Genomic DNA, 24,070 nt, shown 5'->3' with positions numbered 1-24,070 from the left:
CAGAAAAAGGATTTAAAAGGGATAGGTAGGAGTTGGGGACAGCGGCGAGCTGGCACGTGCCAGTGTCCCCTGAGCGCCTCAATGTCGATGTGACAAAGAGCAAAATACTGAAAACGCAGCAGAAGCAGCAGCCACGGCTTTATTCACCATGTCCTGAGTCCGAGGGAGGAGAGTCACGGGGAGGGTGGTAGCGTCCGTGTTTCTGTCCTTCCTCTGTCCCAGGGGACGGGGGGGGAGCAGGTGACACCCTGAATCAGCGGGAGGGCTCAAAGAGATACTCCAGGTCTGGCTGCCGCAGCCGCTGCTCCCTCTTCTCGTTCCTGGCGAAGTCCCTCAGCATGGCCATCACGTCCGTCTCGAACTCGGCCGGCGTGGGCTTGGCTTCTGCAGGCAAAAACAGCAGAAAAAGGGCAAAAAGTCGTGTCCTGACGTGCCAGTGCCCTGCGGAGGACAAGGAGCGGCTGCTCTGTACCTGTGGCCCAGTAATAAATGTCCCAGTCGTTACTGGGCTCGTTGATGAGCCGGTCGTAGCGGTTGAGCTGCTGCTCGCTCATGCGGTTCAGGTTCTCCTTGGCGAAGAGGCTGGACAGAGGAGGAGGAGGGTGGGTGAGCAGAGGAAGAACCGGGCTGGCGTCCCGCTCTCCATTAACCACTCCCGGTCCTAAAACCTGATGGGCTTTGCCTCCTCCAGACACCCCAGAAATTACAGGTAATTCCCAAAAGATTTCGGCTCAGCCACCAGCAGCTCCCAGAGCTCCCCGCACCTCTGGCTCTGCCCGGCGGCAGCGCTGGTCTCTGCAAAGCTTTTTTGGGGATTTATTCAACAATTCAGCCTTCCATACTCTAACCAACACCGAATCGCCTCCCATTTTGGATTACGGCTGCGCACGACCCCACCAAACTCTCTCCTGCGACGCTCGAGGGCTTTTCCTTGTTAATTAAAAACCTGTAGCGTCATTAGGGAGCTAAACCACCCTCACATCGATCGGCCTTTCTCCCTTAGCTGATGTTATCACTCCTGGAAAGTACAGCCCTGTCTGCAGGGGATGAATTGTCAGGGACAGAGCGGCCCTGACAGCGAGGAAGAGGAGGAAGGCTGGGCCCCTCACCTGAGCAGGATGCAGTTCTCCAGCATCCCCCTCTTGCGGCTCTCGTAGAGCAGCCGCGCGCGCTTGGTCTCCAGCGGCTCGTGGGGCCGCTCCTGCCAGGGGGGCAGCGGGATCTCCAGCGTGTCCTTCCCCGAGTCCCCGGGGGACGTCCCGCGGTAGCTGCGCTGCGGGGACACCCCCCCGAAAAGGCGCCAGCACAGCGCCCGCCCCGGCAGGGAGCGCAGCTGGGAAAGGGACAAGGACAGGGTAGGTGACGTCAGGCCTGGCTGCGGCAGCACAGCAGGGACAACCCCAGCACCTGCAGCCCCCCCAAAATTGCTGGTCATGCTCCCCCATCCCACAGCCCCCCCAGACCCTGCTGCCTTTTATTCTCCCCTTATGATCCCCCCAGACACTGCTGCCCCCAAACCCCATCCCATAACCCCCCCAGATCCTGCTGTACCCCATCCCAAAGCCCCCCTGGGCCCTGCTCCACGTGCTCCCCCCATCCCACATCCCCAAAAAACCCTATAGCCCCCCCAAACCCCATCCTACACCCTCCAGACCCTCAAACCCCCATTCTACAGCCCCGCAGACCCTGAACCCCCCCAATTCCCCATCCCACACCCTGCTGTACCCCATCCCAAAGCCCCCGGGCCTTGTTCCCCTCGATCCCCCCCTTCCACACCCCCCAAACCCTGAAACCCCCCAACCTCCCTTCTACAATCCTGAAACCCCCCAATTCCCCATCCCACCCCCCCAGACCCTGCAGCCCCCGGGCCTCCCTCACCTCCGCCCTCCTCGCCTCTCCCAGGCCTTTGGCTCCTTCCCACATGCCCCCACCGCCCCAAATAACAACCATTCACCCACAGAAGCCCCCATTCACCCCCAGTAACCCCCATTCACGCCCGGCAACCCCCTCACCGCGACCGCCGCCATATTTCCCCCGCGGCCGCTCTACCCTTCACTCGGGCCGCTCTGTGACGGGAGAGCGGGCCAACTCTATGGTGCCGCACGGGCGGGGGCCGGAAGGGGCGTGGCGTGGGGCGGAAGGGGCGTGGCGCGGCGCTGGCGGTGAGCGCGGTTGGCGGGCGCGCTCGGGGCCTGCAGGCGGTAACGGGCCGGGCCGGGGGGACCGCGACCCCTCCCGGGGCCTTCCGGGCCCCACCGGGCACACACGGCGGGCACGGCCCCGGCGGAGGGCGCTGGGCCGGGGGGCGGCGCGGTTCGGGGTGTGGGGAGCGCTGGGGCCCCCCCGGGGATCTCTGTGCTGGGGAGGGTCTGCGTGAGGGGGGGCACCGGGTTTGGGGCAGGGGGCCGGGGGGCCGTGGCTCCCGGGGTCGGGGGGGCAGGTTGTGGTTGCCTCTTGAGGGGAGTTTGTTTACCCTTGAGGGGTTTTTTGCTATTTGAGGGGATTTGTTGCCCCCTGAGGGGGTTTGTCGCCCCCCGAGTGTGTTTGTTGCCCCCTGAGGGATTTTGTTGTCCTCTGAACGGTTTGTTGTCCCCTGGCTGTATTTGTTGCCCTCTGAGGGCTTTGTTACCCCCTAAGGGGGTTTATTGCCCACCAAGTGTGTTTGTTGCCCCCCAAGGGAATTTGTCACCCCCTGAAGTGGTTTGTTGCTTCCCAAGTGTGTTCGTTGTCCCCCGAGGGAGTTTGTTGCTCCCTGAGGGGTTTTGTTGCCCTGTGAAGAGTTTGTTGTCCCCTGGCTGTATTTGTTGTCCCCTGAGGGGTTTGTTGCCCCTTGTAGGATTTTATTGCCCCCCCCCCAAGTGTGTTTGTTGTCCCTGAAGGATTTTGTTGCCCTGCAAATGGTTTGTTGCCACCAAGAGGGGTTTGTTGTCCCCCGGGTGTATTTGTTACTTCCTGAAGGACTTTGTTACACCCTGAGGGGGTTTGTTGCCCCCCAAGGGAGTTCGTCTCCCCCTGAAGTGGTTTGTTGCCCCCCCTGCATCAGTCAGGTCTGGGGAAACGGGGCCACGTTGTCCCCCAGGTGCCCCTCAGCAAGGGGGCGATTGTTCCTGTGCTGCGTCCCAGGGTGAGGGGCTGCTGGGGGTGGTGCCCGCAGGGAAACTGGGGGGACATAGGAGACTTGGGGGGACATGCAGCAGGTCCCCAGTGCCTCACTGACCCCCGTTTCCCCCCGCAGTGCACCCCGTCTCGCCGCTTCGCCCCGGTCCCGTCTCTGGAACTATGTCCGAGGGGGTGGATCTGATCGACATCTACGCCGAGGAGGAGTTCAACCAGGTGAGGGGCTGTGTCCCGCCGGGGGGAGCAGATGCCCTTTTTGGGGGGCAAAGCAGCGTAACCGGCATCAGCCAACTCATTAGCGGGGTGCCAGAGTGATTAACAGGGTTGGACATGACCAGTGTGCCCGGGCAGGGGGAACCCAGGACTGGGACTGTCCCTAAATTCATCATGAGTCAGGAATCAAGGGTCTTGCTGCGGATGTGTGAAGGTGGATGTTTGAAGATCAAAAAGGGCTGTGGAAAAGAAAAGTTGGTCTGTGCTGGAGGGCAAGAGGGATGAACTGGCAACGAAACCCATGGAGGAGACACCTGGGAGACCTTCTGGGAAAAGCGAAATGCTGGAAATGGTGTGAAGCGCCTCAGGGGACCGAGGAGCTGGCATTTCCCTGCTGAGAGGAGTCACCCCGGAGCAGGGCAGGGTCTGATCTGGCTGTATCATTGCCAAAAATAACGGGAATCTCGCTAGAAAGGTGATTTGCAAAGCAAATTGTGTTGCCTGTAGAAGCTGGACGCCCTCTGGCTCTGCCATGCCTGTGACCTTCCTGAAAAACACCCAGAATAAACCCAATTCCTGGTGTGTTAAACAATCCTGGGACCAAACAGGACCGCTCAGTCTTTGGGGTGGCCTAATGGGGATGTTTTTATGCAATTTGCTTTTAATAGAAGCAGGGAAATGGGCGTGAGTGGAAGGGAGAGCTGCGAGGATGAGGACGGATTGAGGAAACGCGTGGAGGTCGCTGGGCTGGAGCTTAGAAACGTGCAGAATAACGAGAAAACTTACGGCAATTTCTCTGAACGCAAAAGGGAAGTAGTGGAAGTGGATGTAGTGTCTGCTCTCTGGAGAAGAACTGTGCCGTTGGAAAGTCTGGAACATCTCGGAGGAAAATGAGCAGCAAAGTTAACGGGAGGGTTCTGCGGAGTCGCTGCTGTGCCCGCAGGAAGGTTTTGCTGCAAAGGTTCGGTCACCAGGAGGCCTGGAGCAGGACGGGTGACAAAAGCAGCGGCTTGAATTGATGTAGGAATGTCCTTTGGGGAGCTGAGAGGGTCTGGGAGGGGTCAGGTCTGCCCTCGGGGCTCTTTGGGAGTAAAGAAGTGAAGCAGCGTTGAGAAGATGAGAGGACGCTGAGAGGACGGAGCTGCAGAGCATGGAACGGCATGGAACGATTTCACCGGAGGCTTTGGAGACCAGGCACAGAAGATCTTTGACACGGCTGAGCAGGTGGAGGCTTTATGAAGCACAGAAGATCCCCCAAAACTTCAAGGCGAAGCCTCCCCGAAGTCGCTTTGCTCCTGCAGCCCCTTATTTATTTTCATTCTCGACTTCCTGAAACTTTTCAGGCCAAAATTCCTGCAGCCTCAGGCCGTGGTGGGGGCGGGAGCGCGGGAGGGCGGGTTAAACAAACGCTGGGGCTGTTTGGAGAACAGCACAAAAACATCGCTGAAACCCCTGTAACCTTTTCATCGGCTCTGCGGCTGAAATAGAAGTTACAACTTGCCTTAGAAACAGACGGTGCTGTCAGGAAGGGTGTTTTGGGGGAAAATGGGTGGATTTTTTGTATTTCCCTGAGCTCACCAGGGGCTGTGTTGTGTCTGTGTGGTTGCCTGGGCATCGCAGCGCAGGGGATTTAATCACCTCGTGCTGTCTCGAACAGAAGACGTTGTCCCAGGTGCATTCGCAGTCCTAAAATTAAAAATTAGCAGAATCTCTGGTGTTTGTGCTGCACGGGACCTGCGCGTTGCTCCCGGAGTAATTTGTAGGATAAAACGCTGCTCGGCATGCGCTGAACCGGGGTGAGCGATGAGTCTGGACGGTCTGTGGTAAACACAGTGCTGGCGGCACGCTCCAAATTAAATACAACCGGGGAGAGGGGGGATCGCCAGGCGGATCTGGGACACAGGAATTCGCGGCTCAGGAGCTTCCTTGGCGGCTGGTTTGTGCCGGGAATGGCTGCGCTGCCAAGGGGGTTTGGTTTGCTTTGCTTTGCTTTGCTTTTCCACCACTTGTAGGTGAAGTTGGAAGGAGGAAAATCAAACCGGATTGGGGTAAAAGCTTGTGGTTCTATTTTCCTGGAGTTTTGCTCCCTTCTGGAGCACAAGAGTGATGGGAGCAGCTGAGGGACCTGGGGTTCAGCTGGAGAACAGGAGCTGAGGGGAGACCTTCTGATCTCTGAACTGCCTGAAAGGAGCTTGGAGCTGGGGGGGTCGGGCTCTGCTCCCCAGGAACAAGTGATGAGAGGAAACAGCCTCGAGTTGTGCCAACCTTGAGGTTGAGGTTGGATGTGGGGAACAATTTCTTCCCCAAAGGGCTGTGGGGCATTGGAACAGGCTGCCCAGGGCAGTGCTGGAGTCACCATCCCTGGAGGGCTGGACAGACGGACATGAGGTTCTCAGGACATGGGGCAGTGCCAGGGGTGGGGGAGCGGTTGGACTCGATGATCTCGAGGGGCTTTTCCACCAAAATGACTCTGTGACTGTGGCTGGGTGGGATTTCCACATTGCACAGGAGGAAAAGCTGTGGTGGATCCCACAGGCAGGGGGTGGTTGCAAGGCCCCTGCTGCGGTTCTCACCCTCTCTCCCCTCGCAGGATTCAGAGTTCAGTAATGCCGATCAGATGGATCTGTATGACGACGTGTTAGCCGCCAGCTCACAGCCCCCCGAAAACCGCACCAGCAGCTCGGAGCCTCCCCCAGAGATCCGCCAAGAAACCTCTCCCAAAGCCAACAACAAAGCTCCCGCCATCCTGTACACGTACAGCGGGCTGCGCAACAAGAGAGCTGCCGTCTACGTGGGCAGCTTCTCCTGGGTGAGTGGGGGGGTCCAGCACACCTGCCTGGGATTTTTGGGGTCTCCTGGGGCACGTACAGAGGTGGGGATCCCCCTGAGAATCCCCCAGGAGACTGCAACACCCCTGGTTTGGGCTGTTGTTCCTCCTCAATCTGCGCCAATCTGGTGTCCTGGACTGGGTTTGACCCTGTGGTCCTCAGGGGAAAGGAATTTGTAGCCTTGAGGGGTTTTAGATCCAGCCTGGGTGAGAGAAAAACCTGTCTGGTTCTGCCTTCTTGGGGACCGAGTCCCCTTCTGGTGACAGACACAGGGACTGTTCTGGGAAAGCTCTGTCTTGTCCAGAGACACTGAGACCTGCACCCAGGGCCTGTTTTAAACTCAAGGCTGATTTTTACACTCCCTTTATGGGCTGTGAGGGTGGTTTTGCTTCCAGTGCCCCCTGAGTGCTAAGCCTGGCTTAAATGCGGAGCACCTGGGCCTTGCGAAGGGCTTGGTGAGGTGACACTGACCTCTTGTCCCCTCAGTGGACGACGGACCAGCAGCTGATCCAGACCATCCGCTCGGTCGGTGTTTACGATGTGGTGGAGCTGAAATTCGCAGAGAACCGAGTGAATGGCCAGTCCAAAGGGTGAGAACTGAGCAGGGGGGCGGGGAGAAATGAGAGGGTTAGACCCTCAGAACCAGGTTGGGTGTGTGTTGGGGAGTGAGGGGGCTTGTCCTGAGGGGCACAAGCCCTGCCTGGAGCTGGGGTGGCAAAGCAGAGACCCCCAAATATCACGGGAAAAGGGTGGGCTCAGCGGGAGGTGGGGGCTCTGCCTGCGAGGACAGGTGGAGCCCCGGGGGTCTCCCCATCCCCAGGCAGGGGGTGACAGGCTTCCCTGCAGGTATGCGGAAGTGGTGGTCGCCTCGGAGAACTCGGTCCACAAACTCTTGGAGCTTTTACCTGGCAAAATCCTGAATGGGGAGAAGGTGGAGGTGAGGCTGGCGACCCGGCAGAACCTCTCGCAGTTCGAGGCGCAGGCTCGCAAACGTGAGTGGAGGCGACATGGCGGGCGCGGGGGGGTCTCCACGCTGCCTGTGGGCCCCCCCAGATCCTCAGCAGAGCTCGGCGAGACCTCAGGGTTTTTGGGGGGAGCAGGAGGAGTCTTTGCGGGTTGTTTTCCTTTTGCTGCTGAGTCTGATTTTTTTAGATCCTGACCCGAGTCTTTATGATCCCCTTTTTTTAGGTGCTTCCCACACTGCGAAGATCCCTCGTAGCCTCCTCCTCCTCCTCTCCAAACTGAATGGGCTTAAGCTCTTCAGCCTCTCAACATAGCTAAGACCCTCCAAATATCTCTTAGTAGCTTCTTCTCTGGATCTCCCTCCAGAATTTGTCCATCCCTGCGGAGGTAAGGTGCCCAAAACTGGACGCAGGATTCCAGCTGGGGCCTGCCCGGGGGCGATAAGGTGGTCCTGGCCTCACTCCGCAGCGATGGGACACCCCGACCTCATGCCGGGGGGTCTCTGCCGAGCCGCAGGGACTCTCTTGCTCATTGTAGATCCTGTGACCCCCATTTCACGCAGGAACAATTTTTTCAGTGCTCTGGCTGAGTTGTAGCGGGGCAGCTGTGATCTTCCCTTCAGCTCCAGCACCTGCCGGGCGCTGTGAGACCCCGTCCCATCCCCTCTGCATGTTTTGGGGGAGCAGGACGTGTTTCTTCTCCGGCCCCTCATCCCACGGAGGCTGAATTTCAGCCGGGGCTTTGCCACCGGCACAGCTGAGCTCACGTGAACCCTTGTCCCCGGCTCGGTGCTCTGCTCGATGGCTCAGGCAGCGTCCCCCATCATCCCCTCTCCTCTCTCATCTTCTTTGGACACAGCAAAGGTTTCTCATCCCTCTCTTCAGCACCGAGTTTTCCTTCCTCCAGCAGCTCCGTGGCTGTCGGCACTTGGGTTCTGTCCCCTCGTGTTCTTCACCTTCAGGCCTTTCTGAATCCGTGTGTGGATCTCTGGCTCTCTGGGGCGTTTAATGTCTTTTGGGGACCCAGTGACCTCTTTGCTGGGGACTTCCCCCTGTTCCTTGTGGCTTTTCACTCTCTCCCTGTGACCTCCTTGCTCGGCAGCTGGAGAACCGGTCTCTGCTTCGAGGCAGGAGGAAGCGGAGCCTGGATCTTTCTCCAGGCACCTCAAGCTCTCCCGGGGTCAGATCTCACGGGGAAGGGGAGGAAGAGGAGGAGGAGGAGGTCTCCGAGGCCCGGCTCCCCCGGCAGCGGCTGAGGGCTCTTTCCCGCTGCCGTTCACAGGTGTGCCGCCGCGGGCCCACTCCCGGGACTCGGTGGATTCGGTGGACGGCTGCGCCATGCCCACGGGGAACGCTTTACCGCCCGCCCGCCTGGAGAAACCCCGCTCCGTCCTGCCCTTCTTCAGCCGCCCCCCCGCCGCCCTCCCCCTCATGGGGCTCCCCCCGCCACCCATGCCGCCTCCGCCCCCCCTTTCCTCCAGTTTCGGAGTCCCCCCGCCCCCCCCAGGCATCCACTACCAGCATCTCATGCCCCCGCCGCCCCGACTGCCCCCACATTTGGCTGTGCCCCCGCCGGGGGCTGTGCCCCCCGCCCTGCACCTCAATCCTGCCTTCTTCCCTCCCCCAAACACGGCGCTGGCTCCTCCACCGGACACCTACGGCAAAGCCATGGCCCCCTACAACCACAGCAGGTGATGCAGGGTGATAAGGGGGGCTGGGTACCAGATTTGGGGGGGGGCTGACCCCCGTTTGTGCCTCCGCGCAGCCGGGAGCTCAGCCTGCCCCCTCCCCCTGCGAGCGACCTGGAGTTTGAGGAGATCATGAACAGGAACCGGGCGATTTCCAGCAGCGCCATCTCCAAGGCAGTGTCTGGTGCCAGCGAAGGTACCGCTCACCACGTCCCCCGTGTGTCCCCCATGTCCCCACCCCGGGACAGACCCGCGTCCCTCACCCCTTCTCCCGCCCCCCAGGTGATTACAGCGACGCCATCGAGACCCTCCTGACGGCCATCGCCGTCATCAAACAGTCCCGTGTCGCCAGCGACGAGCGGTGCCGCGTCCTCCTCTCGTCCCTCAAGGACTGTCTGCACGGCATCGAGGCCAAGTCCTACAGCACCGGCAGCAGCTCCTCCCGGTACCGGTGGCTCGGGGGGGGCCCTCTGCACCCCCTCTTGGGGCTCTGCATCCTGGTGACATCCCTATTGGTGACTAAACCTTTTTTTGTTGTTTTTTCCTCCTTTTCCTCAGGAAAAGACACCGATCTCGGGAGCGCTCTCCCAGCCGGTCGCGCGAGAGCAGCCGGCGGCACCGAGATTTGCTCCACGGTGACGATCGGCACGAGGATTATTTCTCAGAGCGGAACCGAGAGCACGAGCGACATCGCGACAGGGACAGAGACAGGGACCGGCACCACTGAGACAGGTGAGGTGGTGGCAGGGGGGCCGCAGGTGTCCCCGCCTCCAGGATTTGGGTGCCCCCCTCACCGCTCCACTCTCCCCACAGGAGTTTTGACAGTTTAAGTGGTTTTTAACGGACTCGTATCTCACCTCGACCAGGACTACGTGACCGAGGCCGCTCCGCTCCCCCCGTCCCTTCCCCGCCACCCCCAGCTCTCTCCGGGTGCCCGGGGGGGCTCCCACCCCCACCTCGTGGCCTTGCCCGCACCCACCGCTCCAGGGAACGCCTGCTCCGCTCCGTGGACACTTGGACCCAAAGAGAAATGGTGCTTTTTTTGCCACGGAGGGGGATTCGTCACCTGTTTTTGGGGTGGCTGGAGGGGATGGAGCCCCCCCAGCGCCACGCAGCACTGGGGCTCGGAGGGTGGACAGCTCCCGACTCTGCTGCGGGGTTTTTGGCCACACTCCTGTCCCCGTGACAAGCCCTGTGAGTTGCCACGCTCCTGTTTTCTCCCCCCTCTAAAAGGGGAAGTGTGGCCAGGGCGTCTCTGCCCCGATGTCACTTGCCGCAGTGGCTTTGGCACCCCTATGCTCATCTCCTGCAACAGCAGCTCCGGAGCCACCTCTCCCGCAGCATCTTCCTTGTTTTAGAGGAAGAGGAGGAGGTGGAGGCAGAGCCCCCCCAAAACCCCGCACCCCTCTGGGGTCCCTGTGGCAGGAGAGGGAGCTGAGGGGACACAAGGTGACATCCAGGGCGAGTGGCATCACCCTCTGAACTGTGGACAGGAGAAGCCCGGCTCCGGAGGTCTTTTTTTAGGGTAAAATCACATTAACTAACTAAAAAAAAAAGTCTTGTAAAGTACCGCGAGGTGCCGGGGGGGGGGAGCGCAGGGGGGGAGCGCTCAGTGGGACAGTTCTGGTTATTTTTTTTTACTTAACGACACAAATTTTTAGGTTTTTTTCTTTCCAAATAGGGGGGGGCAACAGCGCAGAGCAGCCCCCGATTAACCCCCAGCGAGGCGCTGCCCCCCCGCTCGCAGCCACTAGATTTGTTTGTCTTTTTCCGATAGGTTGGAAATTGTGTAATAAACTTGATGACGTTGTCGATCTTTTAGACGGCGCCGTCAGGTTCTTCTGTTGCGTTTCCTCCTTATGATTATTATTATTTTTTCGGTAATAAGTGGGGTTGGGAGCGTTTTAGGGCAACTGTGTGGGAGGGATGAGTGGTGCTTGGGGACTGTTAGTGCTGCTGTGCCCCGTCCCCAATTGTCACCATCCTGTGACACTTTTGAGGGGCCCCCCAAGCCGGCTCAGGGCCGTGGTGCTGGAAGCTCACAGGGGAAACCCACATGCCCAAGCAGCAGGTAAAAATAAATATTTATTGGAAAATAGTGACTCATTCTGAGAAGGCAGTAGAAAACCAAAAAATAATAACAATTCTCTGTACCTCGAACTGAGCCGCGTGTCACAAGCCCTGGGGGGTAAGTCCCGGGTTGCTGCCACCCGGCAGGTCACTCGTGGGCACAGGCAGGGGGAAACTCCTGCCTGCGGGCGCTGGAGCTGGAAATGGAGCTGCCGGCTCCTGCGCCCCATCCTTTGGCGTGGCGCGGGGCCTCAGTACGAATCCGCGCTGCCGAGAAGGAAAGAAAGGGGACGTGTCAGCGCCAAACCTCAGAGCTCAGCGTGTTGGTTCCTCTGGGCACAAAGGGCCGGCAGTACCTGGAGAAGGAGAACAGCGCCAGGACGCCCAGCAGCACCTCTGCGGCGTAGAAGAGGAGGAGGATGGCGCTGAGGATGGCTTCCAGGCGCAGGGCGTAGGTCTGCAGCAGCAGGTAATACACGGCCATCACGGCTGCGGGCCCGGTCAGGGCCAGGCTGATGGAGAGCAGCACCTTGCGCTGGCACAGGTTGCCCTTGGAGCCTGCGGGTGTGTGGTTATGGAGGGGTGACACATAAAGGGGACTTTGTGGTGTGGGGGACATGGTGAACAGCACCATTGGGGTCCTAGCAGTTCCCAGGAGGGCTCTGGAGTCTGGTGTCATAGAATCACAGAATCGTTTTGGGTCAAAGAAACCCTTGAGATCATGGAGTCCAACCATTCCCCCACCCTGGCACTGCCCCATGTCCTGAGAACCTCATGTCCGTCTGTCCAGCCCTCCAGGGATGGTGACTCCAGCACTGCCCTGGGCAGCCTGTTCCAATGCCCCACAGCCCTTTGGGGAAGAAATTGTTCCCCACATCCAACCTCAACCTCCCCTGGTGCAACTTGAGGCCGTTTCCTCTGCTCCTGGCGCTTGTTCCTGGGGAGCAGAGCCCGACCCCCCTGGCTCCAAGCTCCTTTCAGGCAGTTCAGAGATCAGAAGGTCTCCCCTCAGCTCCTGTTCTCCAGCTGAACCCCCAGGTCCCTCAGCCGCTCCCATCACACTTGTGCTCCAGCCCCTCACCAGCTCCGTTCCCTTCTCTCAACTGGCTCCAGCACCGGTGTCACCCCGGGGGACGCTGCCCCAGCCCCGCGGTCCCCAAGACTCACCGAAGAAGATGCGTGTGGCCTCAGTGCCGAGGTAGATCAGGAGCAGCCCCACGTCCAGCACCAGGTTGGTGAAGGGATATGGCAGCAGCAGCACTGCGGGCAGAGCCGCATCAGCCCACGCCCGGGGTGGGGGCTGCAGCCTGCGGGGAGCCGGGAGGGATCTGGGGTGGGGGTCTCACCCTTGTAGATGAAGATTAAAGCTTCCAGGACGAAGTAGGTGGCGCTGTACCAGCCGTTGAGGAACAGCAGGACCTGCAGCGGCGCCGAGGAGCGCTGGCGGCCTGGCGGGGGCACGGCGGCCGTGGGTGGGGGCGGCACGGGCCGCTCCCCCGCCCCGCGGAACCCCGATCCCAGCCCACAACCCGCTGCCCGTCCTGGTCGCGTTGCTCCCCTCGGTCCTGGCCCCGTTCCGCCCCCATCCCCAGGTCCTGGCCCCGCTTCTGGCCGCGGACCCGCACTCACTCGGGGGCGCCATCTTCCATCCCCATGGCAACGGCCGCAACCGCCGCAACCACCCTCGCTGGGCGGGAAAGGAGCCGGCCGCTCTCTCCGACCTCTCTATGGTTCAGGAGGACTCAGCCGCTGAGCCGCGCGTTCGAGTCCCGCGTCCGGCAGACGGGGCCGGGGGGAACCCCGGTTCCTCCCTCCGGTTCTGCCTCCGTTGGGCCGAGCGTCCCACGCTGCGAGGTGGGAACAGCCCCGTTCTGTGGCTGCCGTGAGCAGGATAAGGCTGTGGGGATGGCAGCTGCCATCCCTGGGAGGAAGGGAACCACCGGGGGGCACAGGGCGCACAGAAATTACAAAACGTGGCCGATTTATTTGTTTACTTTTTATTAAAACACTCCAATCCCAACAGGCGCTGTGGCACTGGGATGGAGCCTCCCACCACGCAGCTGGGACGCAACGTGAGCCTCCCACCGACCCCCAGCACCCGCACGAGCTGCGCTGGTGCTCCCCGAGAGGAAGGTGACAAGGCTGGAGCCGTCCCAAAAGGGAGCGCAGAGGTGCAGAGGGACGGCAGGGGTTCCCGGGGAGCTGAGGGGACAGATGGTGGGTCTCCCAGAACCCCAGCGGAGCCATCAGCCGCGGAAATGGGCAAACTCTTTGCGCAGCCAGAGCGAGTCTTGGTAGAAGAGGGGGTCGCCCAGGTGCACTGCCGTCCGCTTGTAGAAGTAACAGTAGAGCACGGCCGCTGCGGGGGGGACAAAGTGAGGGGGGACCCCACCTGCACCCCCACGGGCCCCCCGAAAGGGGCAGGAGCCCAGCACGACCAGGAGTCCTTACCCAGCCGCTGGAAAACAAACAGGGTCTGCAGCCCTTCGGTCCAGACGAAGCGGCTGGAGTCCCGCCAGCGCAGGTTCTGAGCCAGACGGACAGACGGACGGGAGGCAGGAATAACCCTGCGTTACTTTGGGGGCAGCACCGACTGGGGGAGCAGCCCCTCACCCCAAAGATTAAGCAGCTCAGGGGATTTAGCAGGACCTATTTGAGCTTCAGACTCCAGATCCTGGCAAATCCCCGGCAATCCCCTGCCCGCGCGGTGTGGGCAGCCCCGACACCACCGCCTGCTCCAGCACCCTGGTGTGGTGCAGCCCCCCAGCCCAAAGTGATTCCCCAGAGCAGTAGGGGGGGACAGACCCTCACCCAGAGCCCCATGGAGGGTGCCCAGTGTGGGGCACAGTGTGGGGGTGGCTCCCGTAGGGGCTGGTGGCTGGGGCAGGGGACAGAAGGGACTTTATTTAGGAGGAGAGAAGGGGACGATGCTGTCTGGACAGAGGCAGGACCCCCAAGAGCCCCTCGGTGCTGGGGACGGGGCTGTCCCAGCCGCTGACGTTTGCTGGGGATTAATCCCAGGTAAAGCAGGAGCTGCTGTCACGGCCCCAGGCGGGGATTAGCCCAGCGCCGGCTCCTGGGCAGCTCTGAGCTGGAGCCGCTGGGCTTCCCCAAGGAGAAAAGGAGGATTTTTGGGGACGGGGCGGCTCCCTTCCAGCCCGGTATTTGTGCAGGGAGTCACAGGGGGATACTAAATTGTCCCTGCCTGTCCCTACCATCACCCAGACGTGGAAGGAGATGCTGAGTGCCAGGTAAGCCCCTGACAGCAGGATGGTCCCCTTGAACTTGTGGAAGAGAAGGTTGACCAAGCCAGCCTGGAAGACGAAGGTGTTGAAGAACATGAGGAAGATGATGATGATGTTGAAGAGGATGGCGATGTCCTGGATGCTGCGGGAGGAGAGAGAGACGCGGTGAGACTCCCCCCCAAGCCGTCTTGCACTGCCCGCCCGCCCTGCGCTCACATGAAGAGGACAAGCTGGACGGCGGGGGCCGTGCGGAGCAGCTCCGAGAAGGAGTTGATGAAAAGGTCGTAGAAAAGCAGGAGGAACTGCAGGAACAGCACCAGGCTGTAGTTGCTGGTCTGGAGCATCTTCCTTCCCCGGGGGTTGGAGCTCTCAGCCCCGGCATCCCCAAGGGCAGAGCCAGCTGCTCATGGCGTGAAGCTGAGGGGCTCAGCCGGGACCTGCAGAGTGGCAGAGGTTTATTTTGGGGGCGGGGATGCACCCCCGACGCCTCACAAACCTCCTCAAAGTTGGGTCAAAGCAGCAGCAGCTGCAGAGCCGCACTCACAAATAAACCATCTCCCTTCAGGTTCAGTCTCCCCCTCCCGCCTTCCAGCCTCAGAGTCGCCCTGATCTCAGGGAACAGATGTGGTGGGATACTAGGAAAAAATTATTCCCAGAAAGGGTTGTCAGGCATTGGAACAGGCTGCCCAGCGCAGTGGTGGAGTCACCATCCCTGGAGGGGTTTAAAAGGTGTTTAGACAAGGTTCTTAGGGACATGGTTTAGTGCTAGAGTGAGGTTATGGTTGGACTCGGTGATCCTTAGGGTCTCTTCCAACTGAAGAGATTCTATGATTCAATGAAATTCGGAGACGTGCAGGACTCAGAGCTCTGGACAAAGCCCGGGGCTCCGTGGGCGGTGCTGAGCTGGCCACGCTACGGGGACAGGTTTGGACACGCCGTGACCCCGCGTCACCCTCCTCACCCCAGCGCCGCGCACCCGCCTGGGCAGGGAGGGGACGGGGACACCGGGAGGGACACGCGAGGAGCCACACGGCCCGGGACAGCGGCACTAGAGCGCTGGGGAAGGAGGAACAGGACGCGGAGGGAGGTGAGGAGCTGCTGGGGGCCCAGAGAACGGGGGATCCCCCGTGTCCGGCCGGAGAGGCTGCGCTGGGGCTGCCTCCTCTGCGAGGGAGCACAGGGCTGGAGACAGGGGAAAAGGGGTGACAATGCCACCTCCTGCCCTCACACAGCCACCCCGCCGTCCCCAGGTCCCCCCTGTGTCACCACACAGTCCCCAGGCCCTCCCTGTGTCACCACACAGTCCCCAGGCCCCCCCTGTGTCACCACACAGTCCCCGGGTCCCCCCTGTGGCCCCAGGCAGCCCCCTGTCCCCCCGCCACGCCTCCGCTCCCTGGACCCTCAGAGGCCGCGGGGCCACCGGGGCTTCCCCAGCCCCGCCGCCCCGGGAGGCCGCCGTGCCCCCCGCCCCGCCGCTGCACACGCAGTGCCCGGGGCGGTGGGTGCCGGTGAGTACCGGGGGGTCCCCGCTCCCCACCCGGGTCCGGCCCAGCGCTGACCTGCGGCCGCCATCTCCGGTCTCCACGGCAACGGCGCAGCCACCGAGGCGGGGGCCGGAAGCGCGGGGCTTGGAGGAACCGCGCTGGTGCCGCTCTGGCCTCTCCTCTCGCTGGTTCGCCGGGCGGCCTTGGGCAGGAGCCACCACAGAGGCGAGCGGCCAGAGCGGCGCCGTCCAACATGGAGGCGCCCGGGGAGGCGGCGGGGGCGGCGGGGCTGAGGTACGGCCCCGGGACCGGCCCCGTGTTCCCGGGGCCGGGAGGAGCCGCCGGTCCCTGTGTGTCGGCTTCGGGGAAGCCTCGGGGCCAGGCCCCGTGTCCCTGGGCCCAGGGGAGCTGTGAGGCCCAGGATTTGGGGAGCCATGGGGCCAGGCCACACATTCCCAGGCCCAGGGGAGCTGTGGGGGCCCAGCTATGGGGGATTGTGGGGCTGGGCTCTGTGTCCCCAGAGCCGTGGCGCCCAGGATTTGGGGGAGCCATGGGGCGAAGTCTCCAGGCCCAGGGGAGTCGTGGGGCTGGGCCTGAGGAAGCTGTGGGGCCAGGCCCCATGTCCCTGGGCCCAGGGGAGCTGTGCGGCGCTGGCTGTGGGGAAGCCATAGGGCCAGGCCCTGTGTCCCCAGAGCCATGTGGCCCAGGATTTGGGGGAGCCATGGGGCCAGGCCCCAAGTCCCCAGGCCCAGGGAATCTGGGGGGCTCAGGGTTTTGGGGAGCTGTAGGGTCAGGCCCAGGGGAACCATGTGGCCCAGGATTTGGGGAAGCTGTGGGGCTGGTCACAAGTCCCTGGGCCCAGGGGAGCCGTGGTGCCGCTCACCACTGTGATGAGCGTTACGAGGCCTCGGAGCGAGCGGGTGTTTGAGCTCGTGACCCGTGTGCTGGGCCATGGCCGCGTCCCACCCACCTCCTGCCTCGCGGTCCCGTGGGGGGAACATAAATATCTCTTTCTGGAGGCAGATGCAAATCACCGGGCAAACAAGCGCAGACTCGCTCCTGCCAGGAGCAGGGGTCGTGGGGCTGTTGCCAGCAGGTCCCCCAAAATCCTGGTGGGGTGAGGGCTGGTGCAGGAGGGAGTGGGGGTGCTGAGGCTGCCAGGATCCAGGTTTGGGAGGTATGAGGGGGCTTCCTCGCACCCCACCGGGGTGAGCCCTCGGCTGGGGGTGTGCAAGGTGCTGCAGGGGTTGAGAGGGAGTGTGGGTGCCAGTGGGGAGGTGGAAGGGGCTGGGGTGCAGGTTTGGGGGTGTTGGTGAGATGGAAAAAGTGTGTGTGACAGGGAGGATGGGGTTTGGATCAGTGAGTTCTTGGGGACGGTGAAGGGAGCTGGGGGTGCAGACACCCAGAGGCCCCCGTGGGACCCCAGCTGCTGTCACTGGTGCGGTGCAGCGCGTCAGGGCGGGTCTTGCGCAGGGACCCAGCTCTGCAGGGACCAGTTTCACCCCAGGATCCTTCCCCGTGCATGCAGCAGCTGAGACAGAGCCGCCCCCCTCGGGGTGCCGGTTCCCCTTTCAATCTGGCTCCTCCCCGGGGGTGTCCGCACACAGCGGGAGACCCGTTGGAGCCTCACTGTGCATTTTATTCCTTCCCAGGTGCCACCGTCCCGTCGCGGAGATGCCGGATCTGCCTTTCCTTCCCTTCTGCGTCCTCCTGGGCGGCCTGGGCTTGCTCTGCGTCGCCTTCGTGGGCGCCTGGTGCCAGCACTGGCGCGGCGGCTTCTCCCTGGACGGCAGCGCCCGCACCTTCAACTGGCACCCGGTGCTGATGGTGACAGGCATGGTGGTGCTGTACGGCGCAGGTGAGGGCGGCGCGCGGCGCGGCGCGGCCCTGGCGCGGCTCTGCCCTGACCCTCTCGCCCCGCAGCCGCCCTGATTTACCGCCTGCCCCCCGCCCGGCGCGGCCCCAAGCTCCCCTGGAAGGTTGTGCACGGCGCGCTGGCCCTGGCCGCGTTCGTCCTGGCCGTGCTGGGGCTGGCGGCTGTTTTTCGTTTCCACAACGCCCACGGCACGCCAAACATGTACTCGCTGCACAGCTGGCTGGGGCTGGTCACTGTGCTGCTCTTCTCCTGCCAGGTGGGTGCTGCCCCGGACCCCCCTGCACCCCATTTGTCTCTTTTCCCTCGCCCTCACCCCCTCTTTCCGCAGTGGGCGGCTGGTTTCAGCACCTTCCTGCTGCCCTGGGCTCCCAACTGGCTCCGCGCCTTCTACAAACCTGTCCACGTTTTCTTTGGTGCCACCGTCCTCATGCTGTCGGTGGCCTCATGCGTGTCGGGGATCAACGAGAAGCTGTTTTTCAGCCTGTGAGCATCGCGGCGGGTTTGGAGTTGGGGCTGGGCAGTGTTTCTCTATGGCAGAAGTGGCATCGAGCAAAACTGAGCGCAGGGAAGTGAGCAATTCCCCGCTCAGGTGTGGGGGTGTGAGCGTTTAGGGGGAGGTTTGGCACCTCCAGGAGAGCTCTCGGTCCCTTTTTTTCCCCCAGGAAGAACGGGACGACAGAGTACAAGCTCCTGCCGGCCGAGGCTGTGTTTGCCAACACGCTGGGGCTCCTCATCATCCTTTTCGGGGTGCTGGTGCTGGGCGCCCTGGCCCGGCCCAGCTGGAAACGCCCAGACGCCGACTCCCCGGACTCTCACCAGGTACCAGATCAGCTCTCGAGGTTCACAGGGGGTGTTTGGGGGGCCAAACTGGGGGTCTTGCCCCCCACCACAGCCCTGGGGTGCGGAGGGAAGGGGGGCTGAGCAGGGGGCACAGGCAGCGGGGTCACTGCGCCTCTCCCCCAGCCCCTGCTCAGCGCCGAGCGCTGACACCCGAGGACGCCGCTGACCGCTGCAGTGAGGACCTTTTTTTGCCTCTTTTTGGGCCGGTTTTGGCCCCCTGCCTGCTGGAGGATGCGGGCAGCCGCAGCATGATGCTCCTGCCCGCGTCCTCGGGCCCTCGCTTGCCCGTTCCTGCCGGGTCCAGCTGGTTTTGGGTGCCTGCACCTCGGCGGGTGCCAAACCGGCTGCCCTGGAGCTGTCCCAGCCTCGCTGGGTCAGAAGCCACCCAAGGAGTGTCCCTGTGCCTGTCAGCGCTGCTGTCCCCCTCGCTGGGACCATCTCAGGGCAGTGGCAGCTTCCCGGGGCCCTTATGGACATGTAATAAACTGATGGCTTCTGCAGCGTCCCTGTGCCTGCATCCTTGGGGACAAAGGGGGCACCAGGAGCTGCGGTGGGTGCCCAGGAGCAGGTCCCGGTGCCCGCGGGCCCTGTCCCCTCCCAGCACCTCGCTTGTCCCCACCAGCTGGTCCCGTGCTTCCCCCAGGCCCTTGTCCCAGCTAAGGGTCTCCCTGTGCTGTGGGGACAGCTCCATCATGTCCCCTGTTGTCCTTGTCCCAGCGTCCCCTCCCAGCCCCGTGCGCGGGGACATGTGAGCCCTGTGGTTTCCCCTCCCAGCACCCGCTGGGGAGAGCTCGTGGCTGCCTCAGCTGCTTCCTTCCTCTTCCTCACGCCAGAGCACAGGATCAGCTGGATCTCTGCTCCTGTCCCCTGCACCTGGGGACGCATCCTGGGCAAACTGGTGACATCCTGGATGAACCATTTCCATCCCCACCAGCCAATTTCCACATCGCCCCATCCCTCACGCGGTGACAGATGCTCTGGGGTAGCTCAGGGGACCACAGAGGTTTATTGGGGGTACACTGGAGCCACAGGGGGGTGACAGATGGCTTGTCACCCCTGCAGCCCCTCCAGCACGGCCCGCAGCACGGCCGCCACCGCCACGGCCCCCGGGTCGGGCTGCAGCAGCCGCGCCGAGCCGATGTAGCTGGCTCTGCCCGCCCCGGCCTCCATCTCCTTGGTGGCCTCGGCTGCCGCCTCCCCGCTCTGCAGGGGACAAAATCAGGCTGTCGGTCATTGTCCCCGCCATTTCCCCGGCTTCCCCTGCCCTGTTACCTGCACGGCGGCCGCCAGCACCGGCAGCAGTTGGGCACCGGGGCTGCGCAGGGCGCCCAGAGCCTGCGCCACGGCCCACAGCGGGTCCAGCTGGGAGAAATTGGGGACAGCAGCTGAGAATTGGAGACGCGGTGACACTGCCACCACCCCTGGCTCTGCCCCGTGTCCCCAACGCTCACCATCGTCCTGTCCCCTGGTGCAGCTCCACCGTACCTGTGCAGGGGGGTCAGGGTAATGTGGAGGGGATGGGGATCCTAGGGAGGGAACGGGGTTCTGGGGAGGGTTCAGGGGTCCTGGGGAGGGGACGAGGGGGTCACACGGCACTCACTGCTGCATCGCCTTGACACCGGCATCCACGGCGTCAGCCCACGCCGCGAGGTCGTCACGGTTTAGCAGGGACCGAGCGGCCGCTGTCAGGAACAGCCCGTAGAGCTGCCAGGACACCGTCCCTCGTCACTGCCCGTGGTGGTGGCACAGTGGGGGTCCCAGGGGGTGACGAGGCAGCCCCACGCCCCCTGCCCCCATGCTCACCACGCCAGAGGAGCCCCCCATCTTCTCCAGCAGCAGGTCAGCCAGGGCAGAGAGCAGCGGGGCCGGGGCTGCCGGGGGGGGCCCAGCACGCACCCACTCCTGGATGGCTGCAGGGACAGAGGAAGGGAGGAACTGGGGACCCCAAAGTGTCCCAGGGGTCCCCTGTCCCTTGGGGACAAGCAGGGACTCTCCCCCAATGCTTTGAGGCAGCTGCCACTGGACAGAGATGTGTCAGGACTGTGGCTTTGGTGTGGGGACCCTGTCCCCCAGAAAGGGATGGCTGGGGGTCCCCTGTCCCCTAAGAAGGGACAACTGAGGGGACCCTGTCCCCCAGAAAGGGACAGCTGGGGGTCCTCTAGGAAGGGACAGCTGAGGTGACCCTGTACCCTGAGAAGGGACAACTTGGGGGGACCCTGTCCCACAGGAAGGGATGTCGGGGGGAACCCTGACCCCCAGGAAGGGTCAGATCCTGCACCCTGTTGGAAAGAACAACCTGGGGTACCCCGCTCCCCAAGAAGGGTAGAACCCAGGGAGGACCTCGCTTCTGGGAGGGGGTGGCTGGTGTCCCCTGTCCCCCCCAGTCCCCATCCCATGTCACCCTGCGGTGCCAGCCCCACCTCGGGCAGCCCGGGCGTGTGTGTGGCCACAGTCCCCGTCCCCTGCCGCCCGGTCCAGCTCGTTCAGCTTGTCCTGCATGTGGAGCAGGGTCCCGCACACCTGCTCCAGCACCCGCTGCACCCGCGCTGCGCCGGGCCCTGCGGGACGGGGAAACTGAGGCACGGGGAGGTGACAGCCCCCCGGGGGACTCAAGCACCCTGGGGACACCCGTACCTGTGCTGGCCTCCTGCTGCACGGTCCCTTGTTCCTCCGTCGGTGCCGGTATCTCCTGTCTCTGGCTCGTCGCTGGTGCCGCGGCCAGGTTGGGCCAAGCCGCGGCCGTGGTGGGGGCGTCTGGAGTGCCAGGAGGTGACAGGCATGTCCTGGCTGTCCCAGGAGCTGGGAACCCTCCTGTCCCCCCGTGCCCACTCACCGATCAGCCCCACGAGCTCTTCATCCACCAGCATGAGGGTGAGGGAGACTCCGGCCATCTCCAGCGCCGTCATGAAGGAACCCACCAAAGCCCGGGCGATGCGGATGCCTCGGCTCTCTGTGGGCGCAGGGGGGGTCTGTCAGCGAGGTGGGGGGGTCCCCAGGAGCAGAAGGGCCAAACCCAGGGAAATGTGCCCCAAAAATCCCCCCAGACACTCACCCAGGCGCCGCACGGCCGCACCAGCCACGATGTTGAGCTCCAGGCAGGACAAACCGCCCAGGTTGTTCACCACCAGCACCACTGAGGCTCCTGCGGGGGGGAACAGGGTGAGACACCCCCGGGCGGCACCAGAGCTCAGAAGTGGGATGAGATCCCTGCCCGGGGGGGTCACGGCGGGTTTTGGGGCTCACCGGGGCGCAGGGGCAGGTGGGAGGCGCTGGAGGGGTCCGTCATGTGCGCCAGCATCGTCTCCACTGCCTCGTCCGCAGGCAGCACCTGGGGGGGACGAGGCGGGGTGTGAGGGCAGAGTGGGGGGGCCCGGGGAGCTGGGGGGTGGGCGCTGAACCCCCCCCTCACCTTCATCCTGCGCACACCAGCCTCGCCATGGATCCCTGCAGACATGGGGGGGTGTCACCTCACTGCCCCGCGGGGCACAGGGGACACTCAGCCCCCACTGGGGACATTGCGGGGACACGGAGGGGGCGCAGCTCCTCACCCAGCCCCAGCTCCATCTCATCCTCAGCCAGGTGGAAGGTTGGCTTGGACCCGGGAACGCTGCACGGGGACAGGCTGAGCCCCAGGGTACCTGTGAGGGGAGGGAAAATGGGGTGAAACTGCTGGGATTTGGTGCTGGGGGGGGCGCTCTGATTTGTGCCGAGGATGCGAGGGATGGGGGGGACACGGCACAGCACCCCCGGGGTCCCACACACGTACCCATGGCTTTGGCGGCCGCCGACACCTTCTCCACGATCTCATCCAAGGTGGCCCCCGCCTCGGCCATGGCCCCCGCCACCTGCCATGGGGCAGCGCCGGGTGATGAGGGGGCTGTCCGCCCCCAAAATCCCCCCCTCCCCGGGCACCCACAGCCCCCACAGACCTTGTGCAGGAGGACGATGCCGCACAGCCCCCGGCGCCCCGCTTTTTTGGGGGCGGCGAAGGCGCTGTCGTCCCCCACCACCAGCATGCGCACGTCGGCCCCCCCGGCCCGCGCCCGCTCCAGCGCCAGCCCAAAGTTCAGCCGGTCCCCGGTGTAGTTCTTCACCAGCAGCAGCGTCCCGGCTGCGGGACAGGGACAGCGGGGAGCGGGTGACAGTGTGGCCAGCGGGGTGACACCACGGCAGGGGGTGATGCTGGGATTTTGGCATGACACTGTGGCAGGGGGTGTGACGCCATGCCAGGGGGGTGACACCATGGCAAGGGGTAAAGCCATGGGAGGGGATGTTGCCGTGGTTTGGGGTGACACCGTGGCAGGGGGGTGATTCCGTGATGGGGGGTGACACTGTGGCTGGGGGTGACACTGTGGTTGGGGAGGTGAAGCCACGGGAGGGGGTGACACCACGGGAGGGGGTGACACCGTGTCAGGAGGCGAAGCCACATCAAGGGGTGAAGCTGCGGCGGGGGGTGAAGCCCCTGTCCCCCCCCGTGCCACCCTACCTGCGCCAGCCTGTGTCACTGCCCGGATGGCTGCCAGGATGCTGCCCACGGCCGGAGAGGTGAAGACGGCACCGGCCACCACGCCGGTCAGCATCCCCTTCCCGATGTACCCTGCGGAGGGGACATGGGGACTTGGGGACCTGCCGGGGGCCACCAGCACACGGCGGCAGTGACGGGGGCTCACCTGCGTGGGCGGGCTCGTGGCCAGAGCCCCCCCCGGAGATCAGGGCCACTCGTCCTCGGATGGCGGCCAAGTCGGCGCGAAGGAGCACGCGGTGTCCCCGCAGCAGCCGCAGCCCGGGGTGACAGGCCACCAGCCCCGCCAGCGCATCATCCACACAGCCGGACACCGAGTTCACCAGCTTCTTGGGGACCTGGGGGCACAGGGGGTGGCGGTGGGGGGGGGGGCAGGGGTGGCACCCCGATCCCAGAGGGGTGGCAAGGGGGTCCCTGCCGGCCCGTCTCACCTCCATGCGGGCGACGCGGTGGGACAGCGGAGGATCCCAGCCCTGGGCGCCGAGTCCGAAGTCTGTTGGGAGCGGAGGGGGCCGGGGGGGGACAAGGTTCGCCATGGGCAGGGACAGGCCGGTGTCCCACTGGGGCGCCCCGTGGGGACAGCGTGGCCTGGCACGGGACAGCGGGCGTGGGGCGGGATGCGGGGTGCGTGAGCAGAGAGGGGCAGCTGGGGTCAGTGCCACCCCCAAAAGGGGCTGGGGGAGGGACACAAACCCCACAGCAGGGACCCCCTCGGGGGGAGGGTGGCCAAGATGGAAGAATCGCCCTGAGCAAGGAGCCCATCCTGGGGTGGGGGGGGCTAGGGTGGGAGCACCCCGAAAAGCAGGGACCCCCTCCTGGGGCAGAGGGAAAGGGGGGCAGCCCCCACCAGGGACTCCCTTTTTGGGATGTGGAGGGGACCAAGGTGGATGCGTTCCAACTGTCAGCGAGGGAGCTGGGTGGGTGCACCCCCTCCCCAGAGGGGACCCCTCTTGGGGTGTGTGGGGGGACCAGCGGGTGCAGCCCCCTTCCCCGGGGAAGGAGTAGGGGGGCTGCTCCCCCCAAGTACGGGGATACGGGGTGGGAGCATCCTCTCCCCAGCAGGGATCCCCTGGGGTTTGGGGGGGACCAGGGGGTGCACCCCTAAGTGGGGATCCCCCAAAGCACAGACCCCCGGAGGATCCCTCATCCCCACCTGCCCTCTCGTCTGCTCCTCCAGGTCCTCCAACCGCCTAGAGCGGCCCCCGCGTGGCTTCTTCCGGCGGCG

The 24,070-nt window shown here is 63.7% G+C and overlaps 6 protein-coding genes across 10 annotated transcripts; 2 read left to right on the top strand and 4 right to left on the bottom strand.

Annotated features, from left to right (window-relative positions):
- Nucleotides 1-123: 123 nt before the first annotated feature.
- Nucleotides 124-2,130, bottom strand: SDHAF2 (succinate dehydrogenase complex assembly factor 2). The gene is made up of 4 exons (XM_082057854.1): nt 2,013-2,130; nt 1,110-1,333; nt 473-582; nt 124-384 (listed from the first exon to the last, which is right to left on the bottom strand). The coding sequence occupies exons 1-4, from the start codon at nt 2,025-2,027 to the stop codon at nt 254-256; spliced, it is 480 nt and encodes a 159-aa protein (XP_081913980.1). The 5' UTR covers nt 2,028-2,130; the 3' UTR covers nt 124-253.
- Nucleotides 2,131-2,187: 57 nt separating this feature from the next.
- On the top strand, nt 2,188-10,660 carry CPSF7 (cleavage and polyadenylation specific factor 7). 4 transcript variants are annotated; one of them, XM_082059529.1, is made up of 10 exons: nt 2,188-2,201; nt 3,236-3,333; nt 5,921-6,139; nt 6,645-6,748; nt 7,005-7,150; nt 8,403-8,811; nt 8,886-9,004; nt 9,091-9,253; nt 9,367-9,540; nt 9,622-10,660. In XM_082059529.1, exons 2-9 carry the CDS (start codon nt 3,280-3,282, stop codon nt 9,533-9,535), a joined length of 1,383 nt encoding a protein of 460 aa, XP_081915655.1. In that variant the 5' UTR covers nt 2,188-2,201; nt 3,236-3,279; the 3' UTR covers nt 9,536-9,540; nt 9,622-10,660. The 4 variants fall into 4 exon arrangements, with proteins under 4 accessions (XP_081915655.1, XP_081915657.1, XP_081915656.1 ...); XM_082059531.1 differs by lacking the exon at nt 2,188-2,201 and having other exon boundaries at nt 2,452-3,333; nt 8,919-9,004; XM_082059530.1 differs by lacking the exon at nt 2,188-2,201 and having other exon boundaries at nt 2,452-3,333; nt 9,675-10,660.
- Nucleotides 10,661-10,876: 216 nt separating this feature from the next.
- On the bottom strand, nt 10,877-12,548 carry TMEM216 (transmembrane protein 216). The gene is made up of 5 exons (XM_082059535.1): nt 12,508-12,548; nt 12,225-12,326; nt 12,046-12,138; nt 11,235-11,436; nt 10,877-11,145 (listed from the first exon to the last, which is right to left on the bottom strand). The coding sequence occupies exons 1-5, from the start codon at nt 12,518-12,520 to the stop codon at nt 11,130-11,132; spliced, it is 426 nt and encodes a 141-aa protein (XP_081915661.1). The 5' UTR covers nt 12,521-12,548; the 3' UTR covers nt 10,877-11,129.
- A 425-nt stretch (nt 12,549-12,973) lies between these two features.
- TMEM138 (transmembrane protein 138) lies at nt 12,974-15,811 on the bottom strand. Its single transcript, XM_082059534.1, has 5 exons — nt 15,683-15,811; nt 14,340-14,560; nt 14,094-14,265; nt 13,330-13,405; nt 12,974-13,237 (listed from the first exon to the last, which is right to left on the bottom strand). Exons 2-5 carry the CDS (start codon nt 14,465-14,467, stop codon nt 13,125-13,127), a joined length of 489 nt encoding a protein of 162 aa, XP_081915660.1. The 5' UTR covers nt 14,468-14,560; nt 15,683-15,811; the 3' UTR covers nt 12,974-13,124.
- On the top strand, nt 15,742-18,825 carry CYB561A3 (cytochrome b561 family member A3). The gene is made up of 6 exons (XM_082059533.1): nt 15,742-15,901; nt 17,260-17,465; nt 17,531-17,739; nt 17,812-17,966; nt 18,146-18,302; nt 18,447-18,825. Exons 1-6 carry the CDS (start codon nt 15,861-15,863, stop codon nt 18,468-18,470), a joined length of 792 nt encoding a protein of 263 aa, XP_081915659.1. The 5' UTR covers nt 15,742-15,860; the 3' UTR covers nt 18,471-18,825.
- Nucleotides 18,826-19,316: 491 nt separating this feature from the next.
- Nucleotides 19,317-24,067, bottom strand: TKFC (triokinase and FMN cyclase). 2 transcript variants are annotated; one of them, XM_082057725.1, is made up of 18 exons: nt 23,999-24,067; nt 23,277-23,338; nt 22,994-23,183; nt 22,810-22,920; nt 22,253-22,434; nt 22,090-22,168; nt 21,872-21,961; nt 21,733-21,767; nt 21,567-21,651; nt 21,376-21,465; nt 21,157-21,273; nt 20,958-21,077; nt 20,744-20,881; nt 20,127-20,233; nt 19,924-20,027; nt 19,775-19,808; nt 19,596-19,685; nt 19,317-19,526 (listed from the first exon to the last, which is right to left on the bottom strand). In XM_082057725.1, the coding sequence occupies exons 2-18, from the start codon at nt 23,280-23,282 to the stop codon at nt 19,374-19,376; spliced, it is 1,731 nt and encodes a 576-aa protein (XP_081913851.1). In that variant the 5' UTR covers nt 23,283-23,338; nt 23,999-24,067; the 3' UTR covers nt 19,317-19,373. The 2 variants fall into 2 exon arrangements, with proteins under 2 accessions (XP_081913851.1, XP_081913850.1); XM_082057724.1 differs by having other exon boundaries at nt 23,277-23,433; nt 23,999-24,017.
- Between the last annotated feature and the right edge of the window lie 3 nt (nt 24,068-24,070).

Source organism: Streptopelia decaocto (genome assembly GCF_964273445.1).
Source record: "Streptopelia decaocto genome assembly, chromosome: 7".
Taxonomy (NCBI): domain Eukaryota; kingdom Metazoa; phylum Chordata; class Aves; order Columbiformes; family Columbidae; genus Streptopelia; species Streptopelia decaocto.
The sequence above is the reverse complement of the archived record's forward strand: the minus strand, read 5'-3'. Positions and strand labels throughout refer to the sequence as shown.

Excerpts from the sequence above, each read along its gene's own strand:
- SDHAF2 (XM_082057854.1), bottom strand. Across the intron at positions 583-1,109 it reads GAGAACTGCATCCTGCTCAG|CCTCTTCGCCAAGGAGAACC; the intron begins GTGAGGGGCCCA and ends TCCTCTGTCCAG. Across the intron at positions 385-472 it reads CATTTATTACTGGGCCACAG|AAGCCAAGCCCACGCCGGCC; the intron begins GTACAGAGCAGC and ends TTTTGCCTGCAG.
- CPSF7 (XM_082059529.1), top strand. The coding sequence starts at position 3,280 with ATGTCCGAGGGGGTGGATCTGATCGACATCTACGCCGAGGAGGAGTTC. Across the intron at positions 7,151-8,402 it reads CGAGGCGCAGGCTCGCAAAC|GTGTGCCGCCGCGGGCCCAC; the intron begins GTGAGTGGAGGC and ends TGCCGTTCACAG. Across the intron at positions 9,005-9,090 it reads AGTGTCTGGTGCCAGCGAAG|GTGATTACAGCGACGCCATC; the intron begins GTACCGCTCACC and ends CCCGCCCCCCAG.
- TMEM216 (XM_082059535.1), bottom strand. Across the intron at positions 12,139-12,224 it reads TTTAATCTTCATCTACAAGG|TGCTGCTGCTGCCATATCCC; the intron begins GTGAGACCCCCA and ends CTCTGCCCGCAG. Across the intron at positions 11,437-12,045 it reads GGCCACACGCATCTTCTTCG|GCTCCAAGGGCAACCTGTGC; the intron begins GTGAGTCTTGGG and ends ACACACCCGCAG.
- TMEM138 (XM_082059534.1), bottom strand. The coding sequence starts at position 14,467 with ATGCTCCAGACCAGCAACTACAGCCTGGTGCTGTTCCTGCAGTTCCTC. Across the intron at positions 14,266-14,339 it reads GTCCAGCTTGTCCTCTTCAT|CATCCAGGACATCGCCATCC; the intron begins GTGAGCGCAGGG and ends CTCCTCCCGCAG. Across the intron at positions 13,406-14,093 it reads CCTTCCACGTCTGGGTGATG|AACCTGCGCTGGCGGGACTC; the intron begins GTAGGGACAGGC and ends CGTCTGGCTCAG.
- CYB561A3 (XM_082059533.1), top strand. The coding sequence starts at position 15,861 with ATGGAGGCGCCCGGGGAGGCGGCGGGGGCGGCGGGGCTGAG. Across the intron at positions 17,466-17,530 it reads GGTGGTGCTGTACGGCGCAG|CCGCCCTGATTTACCGCCTG; the intron begins GTGAGGGCGGCG and ends CTCGCCCCGCAG. Across the intron at positions 17,740-17,811 it reads TGCTGCTCTTCTCCTGCCAG|TGGGCGGCTGGTTTCAGCAC; the intron begins GTGGGTGCTGCC and ends CTCTTTCCGCAG.
- TKFC (XM_082057724.1), bottom strand. The coding sequence starts at position 23,381 with ATGGCGAACCTTGTCCCCCCCCGGCCCCCTCCGCTCCCAACAGACTTC. Across the intron at positions 22,169-22,252 it reads GCATCGTCCTCCTGCACAAG|GTGGCGGGGGCCATGGCCGA; the intron begins GTCTGTGGGGGC and ends GCCCCATGGCAG. Across the intron at positions 21,078-21,156 it reads AGAGCTCGTGGGGCTGATCG|ACGCCCCCACCACGGCCGCG; the intron begins GTGAGTGGGCAC and ends CTGGCACTCCAG.